General features: G+C 35.8%; 2 protein-coding genes across 4 annotated transcripts; both read left to right on the plus strand.

Annotated features, from left to right (window-relative positions):
- On the plus strand, nucleotides 1,445-4,773 carry LOC109837286. 3 transcript variants are annotated; one of them, XM_020405462.1, is made up of 6 exons: nucleotides 1,445-1,717; nucleotides 2,348-2,551; nucleotides 2,621-2,676; nucleotides 2,761-3,611; nucleotides 3,709-3,907; nucleotides 4,700-4,773. In XM_020405462.1, the coding sequence occupies exons 4-6, from the start codon at nucleotides 3,222-3,224 to the stop codon at nucleotides 4,756-4,758; spliced, it is 648 nt and encodes a 215-aa protein (XP_020261051.1). In that variant the 5' UTR covers nucleotides 1,445-1,717; nucleotides 2,348-2,551; nucleotides 2,621-2,676; nucleotides 2,761-3,221; the 3' UTR covers nucleotides 4,759-4,773. The 3 variants fall into 3 exon arrangements, with proteins under 3 accessions (XP_020261051.1, XP_020261053.1, XP_020261052.1); XM_020405464.1 differs by having other exon boundaries at nucleotides 2,674-2,676; XM_020405463.1 differs by lacking the exon at nucleotides 1,445-1,717 and having other exon boundaries at nucleotides 2,229-2,551.
- Nucleotides 6,888-15,145, plus strand: LOC109837287 (small nuclear ribonucleoprotein SmD3b-like). Its single transcript, XM_020405466.1, has 5 exons — nucleotides 6,888-7,204; nucleotides 10,039-10,091; nucleotides 10,188-10,254; nucleotides 10,336-10,392; nucleotides 14,653-15,145. The coding sequence occupies exons 1-5, from the start codon at nucleotides 7,046-7,048 to the stop codon at nucleotides 14,716-14,718; spliced, it is 402 nt and encodes a 133-aa protein (XP_020261055.1). The 5' UTR covers nucleotides 6,888-7,045; the 3' UTR covers nucleotides 14,719-15,145.

The raw sequence follows: 15,472 nt of genomic DNA on the forward strand, positions 1-15,472 counted from the left end.
CTCACTGGTCCAACATGTTGATCTTAATAGACCAATACTAATTACAGCCCTCCCTAACCATTGGAAGATAGGCTTCATGTAGAACATTGAGTGTTTATGAGCTGCTATATATGAATAAACTTGTTATCAGTTATGTGGTTTAGTTTCTATGATAGCTTTGATCCGCAAACCTATAAAATGTATTAGGTTTATATATGCCAAAAAATTAAAATTCATTGTTTCATAACATAGAATTTTGTGTCTATGTTTTGATATTGAGATATTATTGGAAAATTATGTTGACTATGTCTTTTACTTTGCAGGTTCAGGTCATGTGTGCAGTACCTATTTTGGAACAAAGCCACCCTCCCCTTTGATATAGTGCAGGATATTCAATTTCGTAATGAAGTTATGCCGCCAGGTACAGTCCAACATCCCTCTTTTACATGCTCTAACCGCATAACAATCAAAGTAGCGAAAAATATACAGAATACGAGGATTATGTATTTTCTGCAGTCTACTTTATTGAAGTCCTGATGCCTTTATTGATGGCATTCTCTTGGCGCTGTTTACCTTTGAAAAGGAACCGAACGTCACAGTCCTTTAGAACTGCATTTACTAAATTCCCCTGTAATGCTGTCCTTATTTGCCATGTTCCTTCATTATGGAGTTGATGACACGGCATCAGAGCACTTCTTCCTTAGTGTAAAAAACCAGTACCTGCAGGAAGGCAGGCATCATCATAAGACACTAAAAATCATGCGAAAAGAGTAGGGCTTTACTAGGTGTAAATCGGGATAAAGTATCTTTAAACAAGATTTTATTGTCTGATTGTTACAGTGCTACATTTTTTTTGCTTTTCATCTTGCAGTTTGATAGTTGCTGCAACAGAAATGGATGTGGGGACTTGGGAGTATAATTGAAGATTTCCTACCACTTTTATCATATTCTGCATCTTTTGCAATTTATCATCAGTACCTTCACGTGTGTTATGTCAACCTCAAGTTGGGAACTACAATCTCCTTTTGCTATAAGTTCTGAAAATTGCACGATCTGAATAACATGCATGTCTGCGGTGACAAGACACCATTGTTTTTCCAATGTGAATACTCGTAGCAAATTGCATTTTAACATTTTGATGGGTTCAAGTACCACTCAAATAGTCTTGAGGCTTCTATGGAGTTTGTAGATTAAAATATATAGGACTTATACATGGACAGTTTCCGATTGATATCCAGTGCACATATTTGTTTGATAATTTAGATAATATGTGGACAAACTATGAGTACAGCTACAATTAAAGATTATTTGTTCAATAAAATTGATCACTGTGGACCAAATTAGTAACCTTGGAATTTGGTTGTCATAAATGTATTGATTTCTTTTGGTGATACTCTTTTTTATGCATTCCGGAACATGATTTACCAGTACAAAACTTAATATTGAAAGTCTAATGTTTATAAGTAATTAACCTGAAAATTGTTACTTTAGTTAATTATGAAGAAAATATCCAACCATATATTGGTTCTTTGTTATATTGGAGCTTTGTCCTATGATATTTATATACGACATTGAAGCATTTGGAGCAGGTAAAGGAGTTCACTACATGTGAGAGCAGCATCTATACGTTGATGGGGAAGATTCACAAGAGGCTTAATATGCATGCTAAGGCCATGTTCTACTTTGGTATTGCATTGGACCTGAAGCCTCCAGCAGCTGATGTTTTGCTGCTATCAAGGTACTGCATTCAGATTTTTTTGTATGGTCTGTCCTTTCCCTTTATTATTTTCCTTTCTTATTTCAGATGCCTAAGGTTATCTTAAATGTTGAGATCTATTACGTTTTAAATTTATTCACGTACTTGTATGGCCTAAACTATTTTCAAGTACAAGTTAGATAAAAACTATAGGGTTTAATATGGATTTTATCCTCTTCCCGTCTTTTTTTAAGAGAAAAAGAAGGCAAGGTGACCTATTCATTGAAAAATATTAAAATATAAAAAACTTACAAGAGGGATGCGAACAGAACTTAAAAAGTCTCATATCCAAAAGTTTATATAACAGTTATAACAGGATGGGGAGCGGACAAATCGTCGTCGTCAATCACCACAAGCTAGGATATAACAGTTGATATTTCCCCCTTAATTTAGACATGGAATTTTGAAGCCTTCCAACAAAAGCATAACCTGAACATCAGCCATCAACATACTTTACAGAAAAAAACCAAATAAAGCAAAAAAAATAAAAATAAAAATAAAAATAAAAGAAGAAGAAGAAGAAGCAAGGCTTAAAGGAATCTTTGGCACAAATATGACGATGGCCGAGTTCAAGCGCCAACCTCTAACCTGAACTCTGCGATCCATTTGCAGAAACAACCCACAAAAAAAAATATTGGCATCACAGCAGAGCCCTTCGTCTTCCTCTTCAAAAAAACCAAAGTTCTCAGTCTACCAAAACCATAAGTTCTCCGTTGCTCTGACCGCCTGCAGCCTCCAGCCCTCCACCTCCGCCCTCCTCTTCTCCTCCGCCGCTGCCGTAATCGCCGGTTTCTCTCTCCACCTTCTAAGCTCCAGGTCCCACTCTAAAAACCCAACTTTTTTCGGGGTTCTTTTTGTAAAACTTTGATATCTTTCTTTTTTCAGGGAGAAGCAGTTGGTCTACAACTTGACCCAAATTCATGTTCCTCTCTCTACAGCTTGTAAGTACTGCTCAGAGTGAAAACTGTGTCTTTTTAAAGATGCCCACGAAGTGTTTGTGAAAATTCCCCACTGTTTTTCTACAGTTTTAATCTCCAAATGCTTGCAAGGTTTGATCACGTTGCTGCTTGTGCTGTCACTATCGGCTCTGATTTGAGCTTTATCGCTGCGTAAAACGAAGAAGGCACTGGCTATTGCTGCATCCATTACGAAGAAACCCGTGGAAAAGGATAATCTTTTAACTCAACGGCAACTTGGATTACTTGGGCTGAACCCAAAAGCAACTGAAAATGCTGAGGCTGAGCAATCGAAGAAACCACCCAAATCAAAACCCATTACTCCTCAGCGAACCTCGGAGACTCTGGTTCCGATTCGAAAACCGGGTTTCGGGTCTACCCCTTCTCGCCAGTCAAGAATTGGGTTGGATTACCAGAGCTCCAATAGTGCTAAGAAAACCCCAATATCACCAGTTTCAACTTCTCCTACTCGGGCTTCTCCGTGGTCGAGGCAGAGCTCAGGCAGTGCAAAGGGGATACTAACGTAAGAAATGTTAGAACAATACTTAGCTGATGTCGATGAGAAGTTCACTGAATCAGCAACTAAGTCTGTGATCACAACACCTCAATCAACCATTAGGGGCTTTGGCATTGCTAGCCCTGGATCGGTTGGCAGCTCAGCTACTGCTTCAGGCACAGCTCGAAGCACTCCATTGAGGCCTGTGAGAATGTCCCCTGGTTCCCATCAGAAGTATACCACGCCACCGAAGAAAGGAGAAGGAGACCTTCCTTCTCCAATGTCAATGGAACAAGCAGTTGAGGCTTTTGAGAATTTGGGTGTGTATCCTCAGATTAGACAGTGGGAGGATAGAATTAGACAGTGGTTTTCTTCGGTTCTGATGAACCCGCTACTTGATAAGATTGAAACAAGCCATATTCAGGTTAGTTGGAGTATATTTGTATGGTATAAACTATAAAGATACGGTGATTTGTTGTTCTTGAAGTATGTAGCTTTTATTTGTTTCTTTGGTCTTGTAGGTTATGCAAGCTGCGGCTGCTATTGGAATATCGATAACTGTTACTCAAGTTGGAAGTGACCCAGTGAGCATAACAGCTCCTGTTAATGTCTCCCCGATCGATGGAGCTAAAGAGTGGCAACCGGCAGTCACGGTGGATGAAGATGGGCTTCTTCATCAATTACGTGCTACACTTGTTCAAACACGTGATGGATCAATGTGTGAGTTGTTCTTATTTGTTCCACGGTTCTAGCATAAATGCAACATATCAGTGTGTATTTCAGCTATAAATTGTTTTGCCCCTAATTTGTTGACTAAAACAATTCATGTAGTAATAATGTTTCTTGAGCTCATCTGGATTTATTTGGTTGCATCTTTATTTGAGAAATTGTGGGATTGAATGGAAAAAGTGTTTCTCCAGATATAAAATTTACCCAAAAATCTGACACCTTGTTCGGGTGGAGGTTAATGGATGGAAGTTGAAGTGAAATTTCAATTTCACATTGTTTGGGAGTTTTTTTGAGGGGTTAGAGGATGTAATGGAAGGTTAAATTTCATTCCATTTTCCTCCCCTCCAATTTGGGGGGTAGAGGATGGAATGAAAACCAATGTAAAATTTTACAATGTAATAAGACAATTATATCCTTATGACATTAAAATCAATGGCTAAGATATACTCTCATTCGATATGTAAGGGTATTTATGTAACTTTATACATATTCACTTCAGTTTCCTCCTCTTTATTAGAACTCCCAAACAAGATAGAACAAATTTACTTCCGTTTCCCTTACTAAACTCCCAAACAATATTTTATCTTTTCACTTCCATTCCCTACCTTTCCTTTGCATTATTTAACTTTCCATCCCTTCCCTTAGTAAACTCCCAAACAAAGCGTTAAGATAAGGATTTAGGGATATATAAATCATTTAAATACCTAATATAATCATACATAATGTTTCTTATGATGTCCTGATTTCTTTCATGTGTTCATGTGATTCGATTTTGCATTGCAGCACAATTACTTCTAGCTGGTCAGCAACAAATACAGCAAAATCACCCTTTCTACAATTAGCAATTATTTTTTAGTTTTTCCCCTTAACTTCGAAGGGCCATGATGTAAAAGACTCTCATTTACTACCAAAAAGTATAAAAATTTAAAACAATTAGTGATCATTTTTTAGCTTCCCCCCTTAACTTCGAAGAGCCATGATGTAGAATTCTCTCATTTACAACTAATAAGGGATGATAGAATATGATTCTGGACATTTTAGTCAATTGGCTTGGCCGCATGCTTGGGCTTTCAGGCTATCTTCTGGAAAGCGGACTTTCGAGGTACTATTGAAGACAACCCATTCTTGAAGAAAGCGACGGCTAACCTCTAACATTGTATTACTCGTCTCAAATGTAACATTAATCATTCAGTTTAGTAGCTTTAGTGAGTCATCGAGTGGAACATTTGTACTGAGAGCATGACTGATAATGCATGTATAATGTTTGGACACTTACATCACAGGGAAAGGAACTGCATAAATGCAGAGAAAAGCAGTGCTTTGTTGGTAGATAACGGTTGTTTGCCTTCTTAACTTGTAATTCTTTTACATTCTTATAAGTTTCTCTCAAACGGTCAAATGTGTTCCATTTAATTTAAATCTAATCAGTATTGTTTTCTGCAACGAAAATTCAATTATGATAAATTAATGTGAGCCCTTAACTAGCTTACAAATTTGCATTGGCCCCCCAATCAATCAATAAATGTAATTTAATTGTTAAAATGTTGAATGTTTAGATTATGTCTATATGTTTTATCCATTACTTACATTCCATAATTTTATAACAAAACATTATAAATTAAATTATAAATTTTAAACAAAAAATGAAAACTTTACCACGTGCATTGCACGTGCAATCCAACTAGTATCTATAAATGAGCATCATGATTATCTATTACACTTGCTATCCCTGTAATTTTTCTTAGCAAACATCAAGTGATTGGTGCTTTTTTGTATTTGAGATTTCTGAAATTACTCATAATAACCAATTAGATGGATAGTTCAGACACACAAAAAGTATCATATCAAAAAATAAGCATAAAAATAAATACACGCGCATAATGTTTAATTATTGGTATAATATTATTTTGAAATGATTATACCATTTAAATAATATATTATTTGAACGCACGTGCGTTGCATTTAATAAATATTATACTTGCTTATCTTCATTAATCAATAAGTTTATCATGGTGAAATTATTTTAGGGGTTATGAATAATAATGCATTTAATTGAGGGTTATGTATACATGAGGTATAGTTTATGTATGGATGCATGTGTTTTATGTATGCATGTATGTTAAAATAATAGTATTAGAGGAAATGTTTTAAAGGGTATTAGAGGAAAGAAATGTTTTAACATACCAACACACTTTTATAATAATATTAGAGGAAAGAATCTTTCACTATAAATCATGCTAATCTCATCATGTTATAATAAGAGATAGTAAGTAGTGATTGGTTGTGCAGAGAATGAAATCAAAATAGGCAAAATCAGAACAAAGGGACGTTCAAGGATTTGAGGAGGTGCAATGGAGATGATGAGGGTGCATATGATATATTCATTTTGTAAGAGATTTGTTATGATTTATAGTGGTTTAGTAAGAAGATGAAGGATTGTTACGTTTTTTTTAATTATGATAGTGATAATTAGTGAGAATTATAAGAGACTAATATGTTAATGGGAGGTTACAAAAATATAAACAACTTAGTCATGGTGAAATTATTTTAGGGGTTATGAATAATAATGCATTTAATTAGGGGTTATGTATGTATGAGGTATGGTTTATGTATGTATGCATGTGTTTTATGTATGCATGTATGTGTTTTAAACGGCATTTTCGGAAGAAATGTTTTAACATACCACCACACTTTTATAATGTATGCATGTATGTGTTTTAAAGGATATTTTCGGAAGAAATGTTTTAACATACCAATACACTTTTTATAATAGTATAGTATTAGATTAGATTAGATTGTCAAAACCCCGAACTTATCAAAGTTAAACTGAAATTTACCCAATATTTACTTACCAAAAAAATTTACCCTAAATTTTATTTTAGACCAATATGTTTCTATTGTAATGTTGTAAGCCCAAGCCCATCACACGCTATGTCTAAAATAAACTAAAACACTGGGCGGTCCTCTTTGAAAGCAGCCCAAACCAAGCTACGAAGGACACTCATCTCTTCGTACGAGACTACCCAACCCGTGAAAAACCCCATCGAATCTAGGGTTTTAGAACTCGTCGGAGGAAGGAGAAGAGAGAACCGAGGAAATCTAAAAGGGGAAGAATCCCAAGGCGGCGAGATGAGCAGAAGCTTAGGGATCCCGGTGAAGCTCCTCCATGAGGCCGCAGGCCACGTGGTGACGGTGGAGCTCAAGAGCGGCGAGCTCTACAGGGGAAGCATGATCGAGTGCGAGGACAACTGGAACTGCCAGCTCGAAAACATCACTTACACTGCTAGGGTTTGTCCTCTTGCTTCAATTTTCAGTTGCATTAGGGCTTGGGTTCAATTTTTGATACCTTAATAACTCGAAAGTTGAAATATTGTTTGCATTGGAGCTGCTATAATCCCCATTTATAGTTGTTTAATGTTTTTTTATTAGTTCTAGTTTTAACGAAGGATATACGCATTAGCGGCCCCAAATCGCCAACTTTGGCGACATTGTGGTATATTTATCTATCACTAGTTTGAAGTGCGGAGAAATGCGAGGCGAATTGAAAAGATGGGAGAATTTTATGTCGAGGAATTGTGATCTTGCTCCAAGGAATGACTTTTTGCCAACCTTAATGCATGACACCTCCTCTTCTGCTCATGATAGTGCAATCTATTAGAGCTTGTTAAACAAAAATGAAGATGAAAAAACTCGTAGTTCCCTACCCTGTAAGACCTTTTTTACATACGATTATGGGATGTAACTTTCATCAGAGGTCCACTAACCTTCTCTAAGGGCCAGTTTGATATTTGCTTGTTCTTTGGCTTATTTCTTCAAGAAGCAGTTACTAATTGTGTTTTGTTAGTTTTTGCATGCTTATTGAAATTGATTATGCTTTTAAGGTGGTACTTTTAGAAGCAACCTGAGAATGCTTTTGAAACTAGCTTCTACTTTTTGTAGTTTATATGTCATATATGCCCTTTAGCTTTTGACAATATTTTTCACTATCAATAAGCAGAAACTATAGTTATGTGTATTTTGGTCATTTTCACTTGGTATGGTTTTTAAGCACAAGTTTACCAAACACCTTATCCGCTTTAGGAAACAACTTCTGATATATGATTACCAAATAATTATTTTCAGCTGTTTATATAGGTTGCTTGTATAAGCTGCTTATATAAGCAATTTATTATAAGCTCCAACAATACAAAACTGGCCCTAGGACCCTTTGCTAATTTCATGTGCCATAATTTTATAAATTGGCATGTGACATTTTTACATACCATAAAGAACTTCCGCGGCTCAAATTTAAGGTCTTGGATATGCTAACTTAAAAAGTGTGAAGAAAACACATGTAGAATACAATTTTGATGAATAAGGAAGAACTTTTGGTAGCACAGAAAGTTTACATGCATCACGAATAAGGTTATCCATAGAGAATAACATCGCCTAGCAGTGAGTCATCACTAAGGCTATTTGGGGCTATTGCGGCAAAATGGCGGTAAAAACGCAACGGGTCGTAGTGAATATCTAATTAGTATATATATATATATATATATAGTATATATTATATATATATTAATATATACTATTATAAAGTATTGTATATATTATATTAGTATTATATTTATATTAGAGGAGACGATGAGAGAGAGAGGAGCAGGAGAGAGAGGAGATTATGGGGTATGGCCTTGTCATAGGAGGAGATTTCCCTACTCTGTCCGTTTATGGGCACAATCCCTACCTGGCCTCATAGTCAGGGCTTCAAATTTCCACAATTCCAACAGGATTCTCTCTGTGGACTTTATGAGATGGTGCGTTTGTTCAGGCAGTAGCACCGCGGTTCAGGAGGAAATCCCTCTATGACATAGGACGAGATAACGGCATATATTATACTATAATATTATATATTTAGCTTATTATATATATATTATATATATATTATATAGTATATATATATTATAATATATATATTAGTATATATTATATGAATTAAAGAATATACAAAAATTTAGAAAATCAAAAAATGCATATTTGATGATTTAAAGAGATACTAAACATGAAATAGACATGTGACCGTCACATAATACCAAAGGCGAGTGGAGGAGTAGTCAAGGAGTCGTCTTCAAGAAGAGGAGCTGAGCGGTGAGAGGACTGCAGTAGGAGGAGCTCACGATGAGAGGAGGTAAGAGGAAGTGTTGAGGGAGGTGCCGGAGGTTGTGGGAGGTGGAAGGAATACGACAAAAATCGCGGGAGGTGGTGAGACACAGTTGTTGTTGGTTGGGTTCAATTAAAAAAAATAAACATCAAACCACTATTAAATATCAGTCAAAAAGCAAATTTTGCTCGCAATGACCCACTATTCACTATTATGGCACGCTATTAATAGCTTTTGCGAGTGAAAAATGCATGTTCTGCAATATGTCACTGCTATTAGGCGATAGCGTATCGGGAAGGGACCGCTAACGCTATTAGCGCTGCTATTGTGGCGTTATTTACCGCAGTTTATAACAGTGATTCACAAATTATGAATCATATAGACCCTATATTGTGAGCTTCTTCACTTAAAAATCCATATCCACATTTCATGTCTAGAGTTTTCACTCCGGCGGCTTTAGATTCCTATATATCCACTCTGGTTAGCAACTTGCTTGACAAAATAAACCATGCAGATTTGGGGGTCTGTTAAGGGAATTTAATGAATACATGAAGTACGTGATAAATTAAATGCTTTCTTTTGGCTAATATCCTAATTATGCGTTGTCTGCTTTTGTACTATCAATTGATGAAGTCATTCCACCCTTTGACCTATTTCTTTTTATCTAAAAAAATTGTACTAGTGAACTTGGGATCTCATCTTTAAATTTGCTCTATATTGTTTATAACCTTTTCTTTGTATCAATTTTCCGGATTTCTTTTCCTCGTTTGCGAAGAGTGCTGACATAACTTTCCAAACAGTTCCCTTGTAACATTTGTTTCATATGCATGTATTGTGTATATGCGTCTTTTGCATGAACGTGTGTGCGTGTTTGTGTATTGTGTAATTTAGTAGTGCTTTCCCTTTTTGGGTAGTTTATCAAGTCTGCATTCAGCATTTACTGTCTTATTTAGGCCGAAAGTTTCAAAATTTTGTTCTCTTGTAGGATGGTAAAGTTTCACAACTTGAGCATGTTTTCATTAGAGGCAGCAAAGTCCGGTAAGCTCATGGTGTTTGTTATCTTACCAGACTAAACATATGATAGTATTGTATTCTTGTACATTCTGATTAACATTGCGTACTGATATTCTATAGGTTCATGGTCATACCTGATATGCTGAAAAACGCTCCTATGTTTAAAAGATTGGATGCCAGAATCAAGGTACACAATGTACTTTCTTCCTTATCTAATTCTTGGCTGTGAATACTAGTTTTTCTCACTCTCATTTTTGAGCTAATGCAGGGCAAAGGTTCCGCACTAGGTGTTGGCCGTGGTCGCGCTGTTGCTATGCGTGCCCGGGTAAGATCTGTCTCATTAATTGATCGGTTTGCATTCTTTTTCGAATTTGCTTTAGTAACATTCTCCAAGTGTTATGATATGTTACTTTGTTAAGTCTCGTTTGGGATTGAAATGCCTTGCTGATTCCTGTCAAATGTTTCTTTCTTCGGTTATTTGATTAAATAAGTTTATGTATTACGAGAAACAAGCCACTGAAGATTATGAATATCAAAGATCCTTCTTTAGGTTCTGAATACTCATAGGCCGTTTTTTGATGTTTTGATTTGAAAGTCTTGTCATTCTGATCCCTCAGTTATGGAATTGCAGCCTAGTTCTGTTAATTATAAGGTTGACTTATGGAGTTAATTATGGGAACATCGTTGATTATAAAATAGGTGTTATGAAACCAAGTTGTACTATCATAGACTCATAGTAGAAATATCGCGACTCCAGTTTTAGATATTTTAGAAAAAATATGTAGTTCCTCCCCACCCTCACTACCCCCTTTCCCTCCATCCATCCTGTTCTCTATTGTAGTCAGATAACCTCTTGCCATCTCTAATTGTGTTGGAAGCTTCTCATTTCTTTCGTCAGTTTAGCTTATATACTTTTGCCTTTTTAAATGAACCAAACAAATTTAAACTTAAATGATGAAGGTTTGAGTAATTGGAACCTTAATACTGCTGTTGGCATTTTTATACATTGTAAATATTCATCATTTTCATTTGAGCCTTTCTCCATCAACAAGGTTTTCAATATGAACCAAGTCTCAAATCTGAGAAAGCACCAGAAAGGAATTGATCTTCTACGAATTGATGCCAAAGTCATTGATCAGCAAAAGAAGGCCTTAATAGAAAAGCCTTGTAGACAATCAGCCTATTTTTTTCCTGCTAAACTGATTTAATATTTTGATTTTTGATCAATGATATTGAAATGTGGCAAGATTTGTTAAGTAGAAGCCATGAAAAATCTTGAAATGTGCTTGGATAGGAGTAGACTGAGTAGTTTAAGATTGATGACCTGGTAATTTGTCATTTAGGAGCATTGCAAATTATGCCTCTCAGTAGATCAAACCGCAGAGTAAAGTATCATACCAAACAGGAATTCATGATAGCAGCTGTAGGTTTTATCCGTGAGTGCCTGCTGGGGTGGGGTAGAGAGTGGGGGTTAGGGGTTGGCATGGGAAGGGTTTTGGCATATATATTTGAAAGAAGAACAATGGAAAAAACGTTGTGTTTAAGCATGTGTTAAGTGTAGTAGAACTAGGAAGAGTAATTCCTGGGAAGTCCTCACATGGGAGGAGCGTTACAATATCACTATGCCATATCTAGCGCTTATGAAGGAGATCTTTATCATTAAAAAATTGCAAATTCAGTTTCATTTGTCATAGAAACTTTGCCAAAACTATGAATTTGTACTAAATAACTTCTGTAAAGTACATGCACAATGAAAACATAAGATTGATTTCAACATATTTTTTGCACGAACATTGCATGTCTGGAGATCTATAAATCCAAACGTGGTCTTGATGTCAATATCAATAAACTTTCTTTTATCGGTAAATCACTATTATAAATAGCGGTAAATAGCCCCGCAATAGCGGCGCTAATAGCGTTAGTGGTCCCTTCCCGCTACGCTATCGACGCTAACGCTATCGCTCAATAGCGGTGACATATTGTGGAATGTGTTTTCCGTTCGCAAAAGCGGTCAATAGTGTGCTATAACGGTAAATAGTGGGCGATTGCATACAAAATCCGTTTTTTGACTGCTATTTAAAAGCGGTTTGAGGTTTATTTTTTTAAAATTAAACCTGACCCTTGACCATTTTATTCCACCGTCTCGTGTGATTTTCGACATACTCCCACCACATCTCAGTTCTTCCTCTCACCTCCTTCACCGTGAGCTCTTCTTAAAACAGTCCTCTCACCACTTGGCTCTTTTTTCTCAAAGATGACTTTTTGACTCCCCCAATCATCTTCAGTATTATCTGATGGTTACATGTCTATTTCATATTTAGGATCTCTTTAAATCATTAAATATGTATTTTTAGATTTTTTTTAGATTTTTCTTTAATCTTTGTTTAGTATTTATACATATCTAAATTAGACCGCTATTTGACTTTACGCTTTTTACCGTTATTTTGTCATAATAGCCCTAAATAGCCTTAGCGATGCCTCACCGCTACGCGACGCTATCCGCTATTGATAACCTTGGGGTTAATTGTATTTACCCCTTCCAAGGTGTCAAAGAGTGGCATTTCCCCTCCTGAACTTTTTTTTCATCATTTATCTCCCGCAATGTTTCTACTTGTTGCATTTATCCGTCCTAAGACATATTTGGGTTGAAATTGCCTTTAAATTGTTTTATTTATCCTTTTGGAATTCGTGACATAGATATATTAAGCCGTCTTTTGTAATTATCTTATGATCTCATGTGCAATAAATGCTAATATGGATTATATATTTTCTCAATTTTCTCTTAGTTTTTAATTAATTAGAATTTATTATTTTCTGATATTCTCATATTCAATTTTTTTTCCAGAAATTTTCTGTCATCTAAATTACAAAGACTTGCTTAAAGTATTAAAGTCTTTTTTTTCTTCAAATGAAAACATTATTTTCATATGGACTTTAATCATTTTTCGGTTTTATTTTTCTGTCAAAAATTTGTATTAATATAAAATAATTTTAAAAAACAATTTTTTGGTTAATATATCCATGCAATGGATACCAAAAGGATCAATGAAACAAGTAAGGGGTAATGTCATTCTAAATATGTCTTGGGAGGGATAATTTCAACAAATAGAAACCTTAGAAGGGAGAACTGATGTGAAAAAAGTTCAGGAGGGGTAAATGCAATTTACCCTTCTCTTATTAAAGATAAGTTTCAACTCAGAAATATATTGTATTGCTGCAATCTTTGTCGCGATAAGCAAGTAAAACAGCATAAGAGGCCTTTAGCAATATACAAGTACCGTCAAGTGTCATTGACACAAGGTTGCGCATTCCGAAATGACAAGATATTGCTCTATCTTTGCTCTACCTGGACATGATGTTGCTTCGCCAAATCCCTTGGGTCATGTTATTCTGAATATTATTGAATCCCATTATATCTTTCAATGCAAAGGTATGCAGCCTTAATTTATGCCCATGGTTGTCATTGACCTTCCACCAAGTGGGCTTATTAATGTGGCTGTATTTTAACCTGATATTGGTTAATTTCTTCTATTACCATAAAGGACTTGTATTAGTCTATTTATGTTGTTTCTATCATATTCTTGGAAAAGGTATTGTCCTTTGAGATCTTATGTCTTCATCTCATGTTGTATGTCTTATTGGCATAAACTATTACCTATAATGGTAAATAATTGGTAAATTGTTTATGTTTTTTTTGAAGAAGGCACTACCTCCTTCTAACCTTTTTCTTTTAATGGATAAGAAGACACTTCGCAAATTGTGTCACACATTACAACTAGCCGAGCATATTATTGTGGAAAGTTGAGTTGCAGTGTTAAACTAAATGGGATGTGGTAGATTAATATAGTGAGTGCCGAACCATATGGCCGTAGATGCCTAAGTTTAGATAATTAAAAGAAAAGATAGATAATCTATGCTTTTAAAATTTAATAATTGTTTTGCTGAGAGGTTCTCAACCATTGATCATTTACAATTCATCCACATTATTCACCCAAACAAATCTCTAGGAATTCTCATGTAGTTCTAATTAACTAGTGTTTGAATTTAAATTGAATTATGCTTCCTTATGATATAAAAGTTGCTATTATTTTAAATTTCCTTAGGCTCAAGATCATTCAACTGGCCCTGATTTTGTTCTATTTTCCTTCACCGGTTCTTTTCCTTCTGATTGGACTTTTCTTCTATGATCTCGATTCTTTTTTGGTTGCCAGTGTTTTCCTTTCCTTTCTTATTTTCTTCTATTATTTTGTATTGGGTATTGGAGGAGGTAGCTCTCAACTTTTTTCCACCAGGTATGGATATGGGTGTGTCCCTGTGCATTGTTGTTAGGTGCTTTTGTGCCTCTTGCTAGTCAGCTGGGAGAACTTTTGTATATCAAGTGAATTCATATAAAAGATAGACTCCTAAAGTAGCAACTTGTGTCTTTTTTATTTGTTTTTCGGATAATATTGGTGTGAGGTTTGTCCCATCTTTATGTGCATTATAGATTAATGATGTATGGCATCTTGGAGATTGTGTTGGTAGGTCTCAAATGCATGCTGCTACTGTTTTCAGCCGTAAAACTTAGAGCTATTTAAATGTGCAGGCACAAGCTGCAGGTCGTGCAGGTGGCCCCCCTGGTAGAGGTGTAGTGCCACCAGTAAGACGATAGTCATCTTCAAGCGTGCCCGAATTTCCTTAACTTCTGCAGCGCATCATTTCTTGAGGGTCCTTTGGTTGTAGACCGAGACTTCTAGCAACAGTGTTGCTGTTTAGATGTAAACAAAGTTTCTTCACCTTCTACAACTGATTTCTTCTGTTGACCTCAATCAGTTTAGAATTTGTACTGCTTTCTGGTTCTTATGTCCCGTGTCAGTGCCTGGAGGTACTAATGTATTCTAGTTTTATCTGTGGGATTTGCAATATCATTTCTGCGACCTGATTGAGTTTGTTCTGCCACCATCATCAGATCTCACTTGCTCTACCACCTTTTTGTAACTGATATCCCAAATTATATGTGTTAACGCCAAACTCAGAACTCAATATTGTGATTGTGTGTACTTATGTACTCACTGGCTAGAGATTCTAAGGTGGTTCAATTGTGATCCTCTTGTAGTTATTAGCTGTTTTCTTTTTATGGATTGAGGTCACGCTGCCATTTTTGTCATTTGTGTAGCCTTTTTATAGTTTTTCATCACTAGTATTAGGGGAAAAGAAGTACAAAGAAAAACAAAATTTGACTTGCAATTCTTTAGTGCCCTCAGCTTTACCTTTGCCGCCAATGCAGTGTCGGAATACGCATCTTCTGAATGGTTACCTTTTATTTGGAAAAATGTTCGAATAACCAAATCTTTAATTAAAGGGAAAATTGCTTCCAGCCCCCAAAACAACACAGAACGTGCTCTGCCCCCCCAAGACCTTTTCAA

The sequence above is a fragment of the Asparagus officinalis genome, chromosome 4, assembly GCF_001876935.1.
Source record: "Asparagus officinalis chromosome 4, Aspof.V1, whole genome shotgun sequence".
NCBI classification, from domain to species: domain Eukaryota; kingdom Viridiplantae; phylum Streptophyta; class Magnoliopsida; order Asparagales; family Asparagaceae; genus Asparagus; species Asparagus officinalis.

Bases quoted from the DNA above. Each gene is read 5' to 3' on its own strand.
- LOC109837286 (XM_020405462.1), top strand. From the start codon at position 3,222: ATGTTAGAACAATACTTAGCTGATGTCGATGAGAAGTTCACTGAATCA. The intron at 3,612-3,708 runs GTTAGTTGGAGT...TTGGTCTTGTAG, and splicing joins TTGAAACAAGCCATATTCAG to GTTATGCAAGCTGCGGCTGC. The intron at 3,908-4,699 runs GTGAGTTGTTCT...TTTGCATTGCAG, and splicing joins AACACGTGATGGATCAATGT to CACAATTACTTCTAGCTGGT.
- LOC109837287 (XM_020405466.1), top strand. From the start codon at position 7,046: ATGAGCAGAAGCTTAGGGATCCCGGTGAAGCTCCTCCATGAGGCCGCA. The intron at 7,205-10,038 runs GTTTGTCCTCTT...GTTCTCTTGTAG, and splicing joins ACATCACTTACACTGCTAGG to GATGGTAAAGTTTCACAACT. The intron at 10,393-14,652 runs GTAAGATCTGTC...TTAAATGTGCAG, and splicing joins CTGTTGCTATGCGTGCCCGG to GCACAAGCTGCAGGTCGTGC.